Source organism: Lepidochelys olivacea (assembly GCF_965140295.1).
Source record: "Lepidochelys olivacea isolate rLepOli2 genome assembly, chromosome: 5".
Classification (NCBI taxonomy): domain Eukaryota; kingdom Metazoa; phylum Chordata; order Testudines; family Cheloniidae; genus Lepidochelys; species Lepidochelys olivacea.
The window spans coordinates 104,041,191-104,055,686 of NC_140415.1; the positions used below are offsets into that span (position 1 = coordinate 104,041,191).

At 40.4% G+C, this 14,496-nt stretch overlaps 1 protein-coding gene across 1 annotated transcript in view; it reads right to left on the reverse strand.

Annotated features, from left to right (window-relative positions):
- Positions 1-14,496, reverse strand: part of PLGRKT (plasminogen receptor with a C-terminal lysine) — a 51,670-nt gene that overhangs the window by 1,713 nt on the left and 35,461 nt on the right. Inside the window, exons 3-4 of the mRNA XM_084629102.1 lie at positions 4,459-4,589; positions 1,771-1,880 (exon numbers count right to left, since the gene is read on the reverse strand). Of these exons, the coding sequence (XP_084485228.1) occupies positions 1,771-1,880; positions 4,459-4,589 (241 nt within the window). The remainder of the gene's footprint in view (positions 1-1,770; positions 1,881-4,458; positions 4,590-14,496) is intronic.

The following is a 14,496-nucleotide window of genomic DNA, read 5'->3' on the forward strand; positions in this document are numbered from 1 at the left end:
CAAACACAATGAAATTCACTGGCAATGTGTCCTGTACCCCTCTAGGGCAATTCCACATAAAGGGTGATAACCTATCACTGCTTGCATTTACTCAGCTAGCTCAAGTGACAGATGTCTGTGCAGTAGGTCTAAAGGTTCCAGTCTGGCTGATGACCCATGTAGGTGTCAGTGATGCCACATTATGGAATTTCTGTTTTCAGTTTGCTTTTTTAAAAATCTAGGAAGTTACACACAAAACACTATGTTAGAAAGAACATGAAGATTTCAAAATCAAGTGCTCAAAAGTTAAAAAAATACTAGAATTAAGGAACCTTAATTCAGCTCCCATGTGCCTAACACAGTCTTTAATTAACTATCATACTATTTTTTCCGCACAAACCACTGCCATTCAGTACACAAGATGGACAATGCTCAGTTAATGAAAAGCTATTTAATATTTTGTTTACTTATTTACTGCACATTATTTACTGCTCTAAAGACAAAACTATTGATTCTGTGTTGGTGAACATGTATGACTGTGTCATAATTTATATGTACAAGGGGGTCAAATTAAGGTTGAATAGGCAATCTTAATTCTGTTTTTTTCCTAACTTTTGAGTGTTTGACTTTGGAACTTTAACAATGCCTTTTAACATAGTTTTGTGTGCAATTACATATATGCTCAATGCTGTATAAATTTTGAAAATAAATCTTTATAGCTGAGTATTTTGTATTTTATATTTTCCATTAGAGGTTATTGCACCTGCCTCATCTGTGCTTTACAGAAAGTTATCTGGACTGATCATTAAATTGATTCAAGGGCTGCATATTCTAAGAACAAGTCATATTCTGAATCCAGGTCTAAATATATACTAATAGCTCCTCATTGTCCTTTTTCTATAGTGTAGAAAAAGAGACCAACCATATGCAATGTTACTTTCAATTTATTACTTTTGATAGGCTCTATCATCAGGTATTTCTCTAGGATGCACATGATTAAGACTAACTTACTGGGGATTCTTACTTACTTACAAAAAGAAAAGGAGTACTAGTGGCACCTTAAAGACTGCATCCGATGAAGTGAGCTGTAGCTCACAAAAGCTTATGCTCAAATAAATTGGTTAGTCTCTAAGGTGCCACTAGTATTCCTTTTCTTTTGCGAATACAGACTAACACGGCTGCTACTCTGAAACCTTACTTACTTACATTCATACAAAGGATGACTTTTATTAAATTTCAAAACAGAAACTGGAGAGAACTAACTAAACCTGTCACTTCTTCTAAAATTGTTAGTATCAGTCCATTTGTATTTACATTCCAATTAATATTAATTATGACTTTTCTCTTGATTTTCTCAAATTTTGTATTTACTTAAGACTACCTGAATTGGTGGTGAAGGCTATTAGGATGGATTCTCTCTGCCGGGGAAGCTCAGACAGAAGGAAACAATTCTGACTTTAAGAGAGACAGAAAGGAGGGGAGGGATAGCTCAGTGGTTTGAGCACAACGTAGGGTTGTGAGTTCAATCCTTGAGAGGGCCATTTAGGGATCTGGGGCAAAAAATGGGGGATTGGTCCTGCTTTGAGCAGGGGGTTGGACTAGATGACTTCCTGAGGGTCCCTTCCAACCCTGATATCCTGTGAAAGGAGAGTGAAGTAATGAGCTTAGGCACTTGCCCACAAGACAAAAAGAGCTACAAAAGGGACTGGCATGGCACATTGTGGTCAAGAACAAGATAGTGCAAAGGGTGCTTGGCTTGGTTACAAGTCTCAACAACTTCCAGATACATACCCTTCATCCTTTGCAAAAGTGTTCCATAACCCATATCATACTGGTAGGCAAGTATAAAGCTTAAGGGAACCACTGGAAGGAACAGTCCTGGTTTCTTGTTTTTTATTGCTCTGTTCATAAAAAAAAAAGGGGGGGGGGAATAACAATAAGTTTTGTAAGATCAGCAGCAGCCTAAAAGCTTCATTAATCAAACAGAAGGTATTTAGCTACTCTAGAGACAGAGCCAAATATGTTTCATAAGACTACTAACCTGTTTTATGCACATTTTAAGGAACATTTATTTAACCAAACAAACCAAACATTGAAATGAAAGACATTTCTTGTGCTCCAGAAAAGTTTAAAGTGCTACGAACTACTGGTTCAGCATGTGTGTGTTTCGGAACAAAAAGAGTCTGATGTTTACAATATATGCTATTTATTACAAACCAAAATGCATATATATTTTGTTTTATAGTAGTATGTACATAATCGTTACAGGGCTAGCTGCATCTCTGACCCCTTTTTCTGGTCTCTTGAGGGCTCCCGCTCAGGCCTTACCTCTCTCAAGGTGGAATCCTATGATTCTCATTGACTCGGTTCTGGGGCTTCCGTGCCCTGTGTATTGACTGTGTTTACCCAGCAGGTCTGACTAGATAGGGGTAGCTGGAGTTCTTCCCTTCAGGAACTTGTGACCAGGGGTGAATAAAGTGACCCAAAACAGCCTTCTTAAAATGAAAGTACTGTTTAATCTGAACAGTAGGAACAGAGCATAACTTAAGAGGTCTATCCTACCCTAGACTCCTAACCTCTGAATTTTGGGTTTACCTTAGCTCTCAAAAACCTGTGGGTCTCCCCCTTCTTGAGATGGCATGAATCTTAATCCCTACTGGCTGCCTTGAACTTCCCTCCACACAAGGACAGAATCATTCCTGGGAAAACCTGTCTGGCAGGCCTAGCAAGAGGTCAAGCAGAGCATCAAAATTAATTACTCTTGTTTTGTCTCAAGTGTTTGCTGGGACGTGTACCTATGGTTCCACTTCCCTCTCATTTCCTGCGTACATTTCCTGACAAGCCCGCTATTGAATTAACTCAATATATGCATACAGTAGATATCACAATAGCCTGTCAAGATAAAGTAAACCCCCTTACAAACAAAACTTACAGAAATACAGCATTCACAAATTACTAGACAGCTCCAGATCCACCACACATGTAGTATATAAGACATGGTGTACATTAAATGTATACCTTACACACAGTTATTTCCTATGTTTTACCTTTATTATTATTATTATTTATTATTATTAAAGTGAAGTATAAAAAAAGGTTTCTGGAATTTCCCTTAAGCTCATCTTCATGCAGTGGTATAGCTTTGCTAACAACAGGCTTTTTGTATACAATTTGAGTGAGTTTCTTGATTTAATTTCTAAAACTTTAGAGTTTTTTGAGAATTTATATACATTGTTCAGTGACTTATATTTTTCAGTCATCCAGAGAACCTCGGTGGGGCTGTTTGTCAATAGACAGTCATCTTATTAAGTCATAGTACAGGAAAGAAAGTGGCACAAACTTTGTAGATAATGGTTTTATGCTGAATTTGACAGAGGAGCCTACCTACAGAGTCAAGTGCAAAATACCAACATGGGTCCATTTTACAAAGTCACTTTTGAGTTTAAAAATGAAAAAAATGTTAATCTCCCTTGTGTCAGGATGGAAAAAAAAAAAGTTCTGACTATATGCAGAATATTTATTGCTCATAATATTGAGATGATACTTTTGATGACAGAGGAGGTAAACAGTACAGGAAGGGAGAGTGATATACAATTAGTACAAAAGCTGTTCATCAGCAGTCCTAAATTCTAGCTTAGTTCTGCCACTAATTCTTGATGTAACCGTGGCACAGTATAACCTTTATGTCTCAATCTCTCCTTATGTAAAATGGGAATACTTACCACCCATTTCACAGGAGAGTTGTGAGGGATAAATAAGTCTGTTCAGCACTTTGAATATATAAAGAACCATATAAATGTTAAATTATTATAAGAATACGGCTATCTCCTCTGCAGATATATTTGCCCTTAAGTATTAACAGTAAAAATACCAAACACAACTTGATTGGTCACTGAAGTAAGCAGATATGACATACAGGGAGCTGAAAGATTGATTAAGGAAGTGCCATTTCTACTTCTCTGATCAGAAACACACACTTCAAAATAATTACTTAAGAATAGGCTTGGACGGATTAGATTTTTTTAAACAGTAAATGTAAGTACTTCACTGTACACACAAACTGAGAAAAAAATAATTTAATCAAATAGTAATTGAAATTTACAGATAGGCAAAGTAAGAAAAATGCTGCTTGAGAATTCAGGATTTAAGGATATTTACTTCGTATATTTTGGCATGTGATGTTGACAATTTGTGTTTTAACTGTTACAAAGCTTTAACTTTTTGAATCTCAATGTCTACTGTCATTAAATAATTATTGGCTGACCTCCCCCATAATTTCCCACAATTGTGAAAATTTAAATAGATAAAAATAGAAAAAATACTTAAAACAAACACTGATATCAGTAGAAATTATTTAAAAAAATAAAAAATCAAATTCTGCCAAGCCTACTTAAGAACAGGCAAGAGAAAGACAATGACCACTGAGGAATTACTACAACTAATTTACTTGAATTTTCTAGTACATAACAAACTTCATACCCAGTAGTTAGACCTACAGCAGCAAGTCCAAAAAATATTCCAAAATATTTGAGGAATTCCCTTGTCCAAGCAATCTGCATAGCCATCTGTCTCTCTCGCATTTGATTCTGCATCAGTAGCTGTCTTTCCAGCTGAGGGTAGGTGAAAAAGAAAAGAAAAATTAGATTTAAAAAAAAGTAATTCATAATCTGAAAGTTCAAGCAGATCTTTCAGTCAATCAACACAAAACTCTAGTAAGAAGTTTTTGGTCTCCATCTCTTTCCAGGCAATTATTCACACTATTATGTTGAGATAAGTCTTCTCTAATAATTCATATTGTTAGAACAGTTCATATCAGTATTCCTACGAAAAGGATTTTCTAGGTTAGCAAATATTAGAAGAAAGCATTTCCCACCCGTCACCATGCCTTTGCGGGTCACAACTAAGAATACCAAATTCAGGACAAACTGCTGAGAAATAGGGGCAGATAATCTCCAGTTTTCAGGTGGATTTTCCCTGATAATATACCAAACCAGCAACAAAAGTAAACTTCTGTTACACCACACTGGCTAACGAGAAGTCAGAACAGCAGTTTCCTTAGTCATTCCAGTCCTTGTATCATTGCCAAAAACGCTTGACTTTAACATGAGTAGTTCTTTACAACCAATTTCATCAAATGAAAGGTTCTTCTGATCCTAAAGGATCAGCCACACACCCAGTTCAATACATAACTCAGATCTTACAATAATTACACTAAAAGAAAAGGAGTACTTGTGGCACTTTAGAGACTAACCAATTTATTTGAGCATAAGCTTTCGTGAGCTACAGCTCACTTCATCAGATGCATACTGTGGAAACTGCAGAAGACATTATATACACAGAGACCATGAAACAATACCTCCTCCCACCCCACTCTCCTGCTGGTAATAGCTTATCTAAAGTGATCACTCTCCTTACAATGTGTATGATAATCAAGGTGGGCCATTTCCAGCATAAATCCAAGTTTAACCAGAACGTCGGGGGGGGGGGGGGGGGGAGGAAAAAACAAGGGGAAATAGGCTACCTTGCATAATGACTTAGCCACTCCCAGTCTCTATTTAAGCCTAAATTAATAGTATCCAATTTGCAAATTAATTCCAATTCAGCAGTTTCTCGCTGGAGTCTGGATTTGAAGTTTTTTTGTCATAAGATAGCGACCTTCATGTCTGTAATTGCGTGACCAGAGAGATTGAAGTGTTCTCCAACTGGTTCATGAATGTTATAATGATGAATAATCCCACGGGCTGAAATTGTGGAAAAGCAGCATCACTTGCCCCATAACCTCAGCCGTGCAGAACACAATGCCATCCACAGCCTCAGAAACAACTCTGACATCATAATCAAAAAGGCTAACAAAGGAGGTGCTGTTGTCATCATGAATAGGTTGGAATATGAACAAGAGCAAGCTGCTCGTCAGCTCTCCAATGCCACTTTCTACAAGCCATTACCCTATGATCCCACTGAGAGTTACCAAAAGCAACTACAGCATTTGCTCAAGAAACTTCCTGAAAAAGCACAAGATCAAATCCGCACAGACACACCCCTGGAACCCCGACCTGGGATATTCTATCTTCTACCCAAGATCCATAAACCTGGAAATCCTGGGCGCCCCATCATCTCAGGCATTGGCACCCTGACAGCAGGATTGTCTGGCTATGTAGACTCCCTCCTCAGACCCTACGCTACCAGCACTCCCAGCTACCTTCAAGACACCACTGACTTCCTGAGGAAACTACAATCCATCGGTGATCTTCCTGATAACACCATCCTGGCCACTATGGATGTAGAAGCCCTCTACACCAACATTCCACACAAAGATGGATTACAAGCCGTCAAGAACACTATCCCCGATAATGTCACAGCTAACCTGGTGGCTGAACTTTGTGACTTCGTCCTTACCCATAACTATTTTACATTTGGGGACAATGTATACCTTCAGATCAGTGGCACTGCTATGGGTACCCGCATGGCCCCACAGTATGCCAACATTTTTATGGCTGATTTAGAACAACGCTTCCTCAACTCTCGTCCCCTAATGCCCCTACTCTACTTGCGCTATATTGATGACATCTTCATCATCTGGACCCATGAAAAGAAGCCCTTGAGGAATTCCACCATGATTTCAACAATTTCCATCCCACCATCAACCTCAGCCTGGTCCAGTCCACACAAGAGATTCACTTCCTGGACACTGCAGTGCTAATAAACAATGGTCACATAAACACCACCCTATACAGGAAACCTACTGATCGCTATTCCTACCTACATGCCTCCAGCTTTCACCCTGACCACACCACACGATCCATCGTCCACAGCCAAGCTCTGCGATACAACCACATTTGCTCCAATCCCTCAGACAGAGACAAACACCTACAAGATCTCTATCAAGCATTCTTACAACTACAATACCCACCTGCGGAAGTGAAGAAACAGATTGATAGAGCCAGAAGAGTACCCAGAAGTCACCTACTACAGGACAGGCCTAACAAAGAAAATAACAGAACGCCACTAGCCATCACCTTCAGCCCCCAACTAAAACCCCTCCAACACATTATTAAGGATCTACAACCTATCCTGAAGGATGACCCAACACTCTCACAAATCTTGGGAGACAGGCCAGTCCTTGCCTACAGACAGCCCCCCAGCCTGAAGCAAATACTCACCAACAACCACATACCACACAACAAAACCACTAACCCAGGAACCTATCCTTGCAACAAAGCCCATTGCCAACTGTGCCCACATATCTATTCAGGGGACGCCATCACAGGGCCTAATAACATCAGCCACACTATCAGAGGCTCGTTCACCTGCACATCCACCAATGTGATATATGCCATCATGTGCCAACAATGCCCCTCTGCCATGTACATTGGTCAAACTGGACAGTCTCTACGCAAAAGAATAAATGGACACAAATCAGATGTCAAGAATTATAACATTCATAAACCAGTCGGAGAACACTTCAATCTCTCTGGTCACGCAATTACAGACATGAAGGTCGCTATCTTACAACAAAAAAACTTCAAATCCAGACTCCAGCGAGAAACTGCTGAATTGGAATTCATTTGCAAATTGGATACTATTAATTTAGGCTTAAATAGAGACTGGGAGTGGCTAAGTCTTTATGCAAGGTAGCCTATTTCCCCTTGTTTTTTCCTACGCCCCCCCCCAGACGTTCTGGTTAAACTTGGATTTATGCTGGAAATGGCCCACCTTGATTATCATACACATTGTAAGGAGAGTGATCACTTTAGATAAGCTATTACCAGCAAGAGAGTGGGGTGGGAGGAGGTATTGTTTCATGGTCTCTGTGTATATAATGTCTTCTGCAGTTTCCACAGTATGCATCCAATGAAGTGAGCTGTGGCCCACGAAAGCTTATGCTCAGATAAATTGGTTAGTCTCTAAGGTGCCACAAATACTCCTTTTCTTTTTGCGAATACAGACTAACACTGCTGTTACTCTGAAATCAATAATTACACTGTTGCCAATCCTTTAGTATCTAAAATCTAAAGGTTTCAGAGCGGTAGCCATGTTAGTCTGTATCAGCAAAAACAACGAGGAGTCCTTGTGGCACCTTAGAGACTAACATTTAGCCCACCAAAGCTTATGCTCAAATAAATTTGTTAGTCTCTAAGGAGCCACAAGGACTCCTAGTTGTTCTTGCTAAAATCTAAAGATTTATCTATAAAAAGAAAGAAAGGTGAGAGTTAAAATTGGTTAAAGGAATCAAATACATACAACAATTGTAAAGTTCTTGGTTCAAGCCTGTAGCAGTGATGGAATAAACTGCTGGCTAAGTCAAGTCTCTGGTTGCTTCCAAATCATTGGAAGGTCCTCAGTCCTTTGGTTAGACTGCTCCCATTAGTATAAGTCCATAGTCCAGAGGTCTGAGCAGGAAAGAGGCAAAATGGAGGTGTTTCCATGGCCTTTTAAGGCTTCTGCCATGTGGAGGGAAACCCATTGTTTCAAACAAAGGCCTCAGCACAGCTAGTGGAAAATCACAGGTAAAAGATGGAGTTTGGAGTCACATGAGCAAGTCACAGGTCCATGCATGACTTCGCTTAGTCATAGCGGGAAATGCTATTAAGAGTAGATCCACGTCTTCCATTGTGAGTTAAGTGTTCTTTAATAAGCCATTGTATTTGAATAGTTCCTTCACAATGTGCTGGCTAAACACCTTGTTGGTGCTACCCAGAAGCAAATACCTTAGAAATACAGGCATGTATTTAATACTCCTAACTTCATCTACAAAAATGATACATGCAAACAAATAGCATAATCATATTCAGCGAATCAAACTTTCCATAAACATTTTACATGCCACATTTTGTACAAGATTTGTTGCAATTATATAACAGTGGTAGCAAGAATGGTCATAGTTTAATCAGTTAACATCACCCCACCACCACCTTTCTCCTTGTGAATAAAATTAAGCAGCGTTTAGGACACCTACATTTTTTTTTTTAAATCTGTACGCATATTGTAATTCCAGATCCTCGGGTACACCCAGGCTCCTGGTTAAGGCTCCCTGATTCTTGTGTCATTTCTATGCTGGTCTGAGACTCATATACTTACAGCAGTTCAGAGACCACTTCAGTTTATGCTGGTTGATTATGATCCTCCAGGGTAGCAGCATTACAGCGGGCTATGCTCTCGATGTGCCCCCTGGGATTATTGATTTTTCTAAAGACTCAATATTAAATAAATAATTGTTGTATAGGCTAGAAATATTAAAGAAATTTACAAAAAGACTAATGAGACTTTCCCAGCTAAATATATAATCTGACTATTCGATGCTGGGTGTATCTGGAAGTTGTTTTGCTATTAACATTTAACCAGCCATAATCCAATAATTTACATTTGTACAATATATAGACAGGTCAGACTTTAAAAACCTTACTATCCTTACATTAGCGGTCTTAAAGAATATGTATAACATTGGGTTTTTATTAAATATCAGAAATCATACATACACCCCACCATTACTTTCATTTATTTTTTATTTAATAAAAAAATTGCTCAAATAGTGTATATTGTCTATTAATTCTGTTCTGCAGCACAAAACACCATAAATACCAAAAAACTACAAAGCCCGTCCCGCTCTATTCAGATAATATGCTGACTTAAATCAGAGTACAAGTGGGCATCTAAAACTTAGGAACTTTGCTAATTCTCATTATGTTTCAGCCTGTGTCGAAGATCAGAATATTTTATTTGGCTAGTTCTATCTTGAGATGAAAATGGACTACATTAAAAAACACCCACATACCACCCAAGTAATTCGAGATGTGCGCTCCTGTGGGTGCTCCACTTTGAATACATGTGTGCCTCTGCACCTTTGACCAGAGATTTTTGGTAGCAGTGCTCATTTGGACCGTGCATGCACCCTACACATCCTCATGCCCTGTACCAAGGATGCACAGGTGAACCAGCCTCAGTTTCTTCTCTATTGCAAAGCCCACAGAGTTAGCTCTGAAGCAAAGGGGAGGAAGGTGGGTAATGAAGCACACACTGTGGGGGACACATCTCAAAGAAGTCAAGTTACTGCAAAATGTCAGTAATCTCTTCTTTAAGTAGTATCCCTGTGGGTACTTCTCTTTAGCTGACTTCTTAGCAGTAATGCTTTAAGGAGGTGGGAGTTTCTGAATAGTCCATCACTGAAGAAAGAACTACATTGCCTCCTGCAGCATCTGATCTTGCAGTGTGAACTAAAGCACAGTGATCAGATGTAACTTGCGTCTCTCAGGGGTGTGTGAAAAAGCCAACCCCTAAGCGATGCAAGTTACATTGACCAAAGTGCAGTCCACATCAGTGCTAAGTCGGCGGAAGATGCTCTCTCGCAGACATAGCTTCCACCTCTCATTGAGGCGGAATAATTATGCCACCATCAGAGCACTCTCGCCATAGCGCGTCTTCACCAGATGCTCTACAGCGGTGCAGCTGCGTCGAAGCAGTGCAGTAGAGTAGACGAGCCCTTTGTGGTGGCTGCTATAGCAAAAAGGTTGATTTCTGGAATTCCCTAAGCTCTCATTTATAATTTAAAAAGAACTGTCCGCAGAGGTTGTCTGCCATGCTGTTTTGTATAACTGGGAGGTAAGACGCCAAAATTACTATCTGATTAGCTATGCACTAGTTCCAAAGCTTTATCAGTTCGGTGCAGTAAGGGGGCACACGCTCCGTCCTGATGATTGATATAATACATGCATGCTATGTTGTTTGTCTTAATCTTCATGGACTTGTTTCTGAGTAAGGGAAGTGAGTGCAGGGAAGCATTTCTAATCACTCTTAACTCCAACAGATTGATGTGCTAGTGCTCTTCTTGTAGTAACCATTAGCTTCAGACTGTGTGAGGACCCAAATGTGCTCCCTGTATCAAGAGGGAAGTGTCTGATGTTAACATGACAGTAGGAGGATTCTGGCTAAACCAAATTCCTGCACAAACCTTGGAAGGATTCACTCACCAGGTGAGTGACTGTAGGACCTGGCTGAGTACAGATATCTGTTTGTTCAGACTGTGGTTCTTTGGTACATAAACTATCCTGAGCCACCCCAGAGACATCAAAGAGGCAACTTGGTGTTTTTGTGACAAAAAACACAAGGTATTGTGTTTCTGCAGTTGCAGATGTATCCTTTCTGGCACTTGAGGGCTGATCTGCACTCTTTGGATAAGGTCCTTCAGATCAAGAAACCTGCAGAGAGGGAGAGAAGCTCTGCCTGTTATTGAAACCAGAAACACTCCAATAAGAAAAGTTCCTTGTGTAGGAGGTCAAGATTGATTTCTCAAGATTTATCTGCAGGCCTAGACTTTGGAATAGTGAAGTTGTTATTTTAACTACCAACCAAGCCTCCTGATGCAACTGACCCTTGAGGAGTCCATTGTCAAGGCAGGGAAAGACAGTTATTCCTAGATGAGAAAGGTAGGCAGCTATGACCGCCATGATTTTTGAGAACTCCCTTGGGGCGGATGACAGGCCGAGAGTAGAATACGGGTACTGGTAATAACTGAGACTGAATGTGAAATAAAGAAATTGTTTGTAAGAGATGAATCGCTACATGGAAGTACACACTTCTGAAGTCCAGGGTCACAAGCCAGTCCCCCCAATTCCAGGGTGGGTATTATAGCTGCTAGGGACACCATCCTGAATTTCAGATGTCTGACATGCTTGTTCAATTGTCTGAAATCTAGTATCATCCTCCAATCCCCATTTTTCTTGGATATCAGAAAATATCTTGAATAAAACCTTTTCACCTATGCTGAAGTGGGACTGGTTCTATGGCTCCTGGGACTTAGGAGAAACAAGATCTCCTGTGTCAGCAATTGATCATGAGACCAGTCTCAGAAGAGGGATGGGGAAAGGGCAGGATGGAGATAAATTGGATATTATGACCCAAAGTCATGGCCTCCAGTACCAATTTGTCTGATGTTATAGCCTCCCATTCTTGATGAACTAGTGAGATGCAGTATCCAAACTAAGGAAGGGGGATTTGTGTCATGCAGCTGAGAAACCCTCGTCTTTGGGTGGCATTTGGATGGTATTGAAGGCTGGGATGAAACTGTCAAGGTAGTTGCAGGCTTTTTCCTTGAAAACCTCAATTACTTAGCCAGTGGTTCCAATGGCCTATGGAAGGTGAAAAATTGATCAAAGCGTGATCTTTGTGCCCATTGAAACTAAATTTTATTTTATCTGCATGTGTGTATAATCCTAAATGTCGCTCTACAGTTCTTTAGGGTATGAAGCAAGTCATCCATGGAAACCTCAAAAACATTCTGGCTACTGAAAGGTAAATCTTCCATGATTGATTGTACCTCCCAAGGAAACACAGACAACTTAAGCTAGGATGCTTGTCTCATCACTACTGTGGTGGAATCAGATCTGTCTGCAGCATCCACCACATCAAGTGAAGCCCACAGTGAAGTTTGTGTCTTTATTATGGTGTTGAACTGTTCTCTGTATTCCTGTGGTAAATGGTCAATGAAATATTAAACTTCTCATAGTTCACAGTCATATTTTGACATCAGCACAAGGTAGTTAGCTATCCTGAACTGAAGTGTTGCTGACAAGTAGCTCTTACAACCAAAAAGATCCATATATTTCTGGTCCTCATTATAAGGGGTGGCTTTTTGGGTATGTCGCCTGCCCCTTTTGTTGACTGCGTCCATGACTAAAGAATTTGGTCCTGGATGAGAAAACAAAAACTCAGCATCCCTGGTTGGGATTTAATATTTTTCTTTATCAGCCCTCTTGCATATGGGGGCTGGGGGCAATTGCTGGAGTTTGCCAGAAGGACTTGGCTGGCTCAAGGAGTGCTTCATTAAATTGAGGTGAAGTTATGCAGTATGTCCTGGAGCTTGTGATGGAAATCCTGGACTTCTTCCAGGAGAATCTGCAGGGTGTCATCAACCCACTTCATCAGGTCCTGGAATTGCCTAAAGTCATCAGCTAATGATGGCAGTGGTGGCATTACTGCCTCATCAGGTGACGACGATGAGACATTAGTAAGGTGGGTAACCTCCTTGTCTACTCTTGCCCTTCAAAGGTCTCTTTGGACTCAGAGTGGGGAGGAGGGATACATGGTGTCAGGTAACAAGATCTTCTGTGGTCCCCAAGGGACGTAGTTGACGCTGCTCAAAATTGCTGGAAGAACTTTGCCCATAGATCCCAGTAAGGCCAATGAGAGAGACCATATGTCATGGGGGAAGGATGGAGGTATCCAGCGCTAGTCATCCCAAGTGTTAGCAGGCAGGGGTCTGATGTCCTGCCTTTGTTGCATCTGCAATAGGAAATAACGTCTCCTGAAATAAATTGGAGAGCCGTGAATAGAAAGTTCAGGGTCTGAGTCATAATGCTGCCCCACATATTGTATCAGAGATGACAATCCCTCCTCATGGATAGTAGAAGATAGAGAAGAGTCAGCAGTTGGTGACCCAGCTGACTTCTGTACCAAGAGGTGTCCAGAGGTCGCTTGATTAATTTGGTACCAAAAGGTCTTTCGGGTACTGGAATTCCTGTGGTATCGGTAACACAATAGAACACGGTCCCAGCACCAATGATGTAGAAACTGTTGTGCGAGGCACTGATGTCAGTACTGAATGGGTTGAGGATTCCATTGAAGCCAGTCCCTGGACAATAGTAGTCTTCATTACCGAGCCCTTTACTGCTGAGGAATGGGACTTAGTTGGAAGTCTTAGCATGCTTCATGATACCTGAAGTACTCTGAGCCTCACTAGTACTCCTCTTGAGGCCTGAGATGTCTGGTGACTGGATATTCTTTAATGAAGATCTCTCTAGTCTGCTCCTCTTATTGCCTTCCTTATACTTTTCAGTGGGAAACTCGTGCTACCAGCAGCACGGTTATCAGTACCTCACTCTGGGAGTATTGGAGATGGGGTTTCAATGCTGCCTTCATCTTGGAAGCTCTCTGTGACCGTGATCTCGATGATGACAGTGTACTGACAGCAGAGGTGGGGGTCTCAAAACTTCCTCCATCATTAAGAGGTAGTACTTTATTTCCCGGTTTCTGTGGGATCTTCCTTTAAAAGAAGAAATGGTTCTTACACTTGCTAGGAATGTGAGAGTCTCCCAAACAACGAATGTACTGGGAGTGCCTGTCACTAACAGAGATTGCTTCTTGACAAGACAGGCCCCTTTTAAAGCCTAGGGCAGTGGCTCTCAACCATTCCAGACTACTGTACCCCTTTCAGGCATCTGATTTGTCTTGTGTACCCCCAAGTTTCACCACACTTAAAAACTACTTGCTTAAAAAAATCAGACATAAAAATACAAAAGTGTCACATCACACTATTACCGAAAAATTGCTTACTTTCTCATTTTTACCATATAATTATAAAATAAATCAACTGCAATATAAATATTGTACTTACATTTCTCTACATTTATATAGAGCAGTATAAACAAGCCATTGTCTCTATGAAATTTTAGTTTGTATTGACTTTGCTAGTGATTTTTATGTAGCCTGTTGTAAAACTAGGTAACTATCTAGATGAGTTGATGT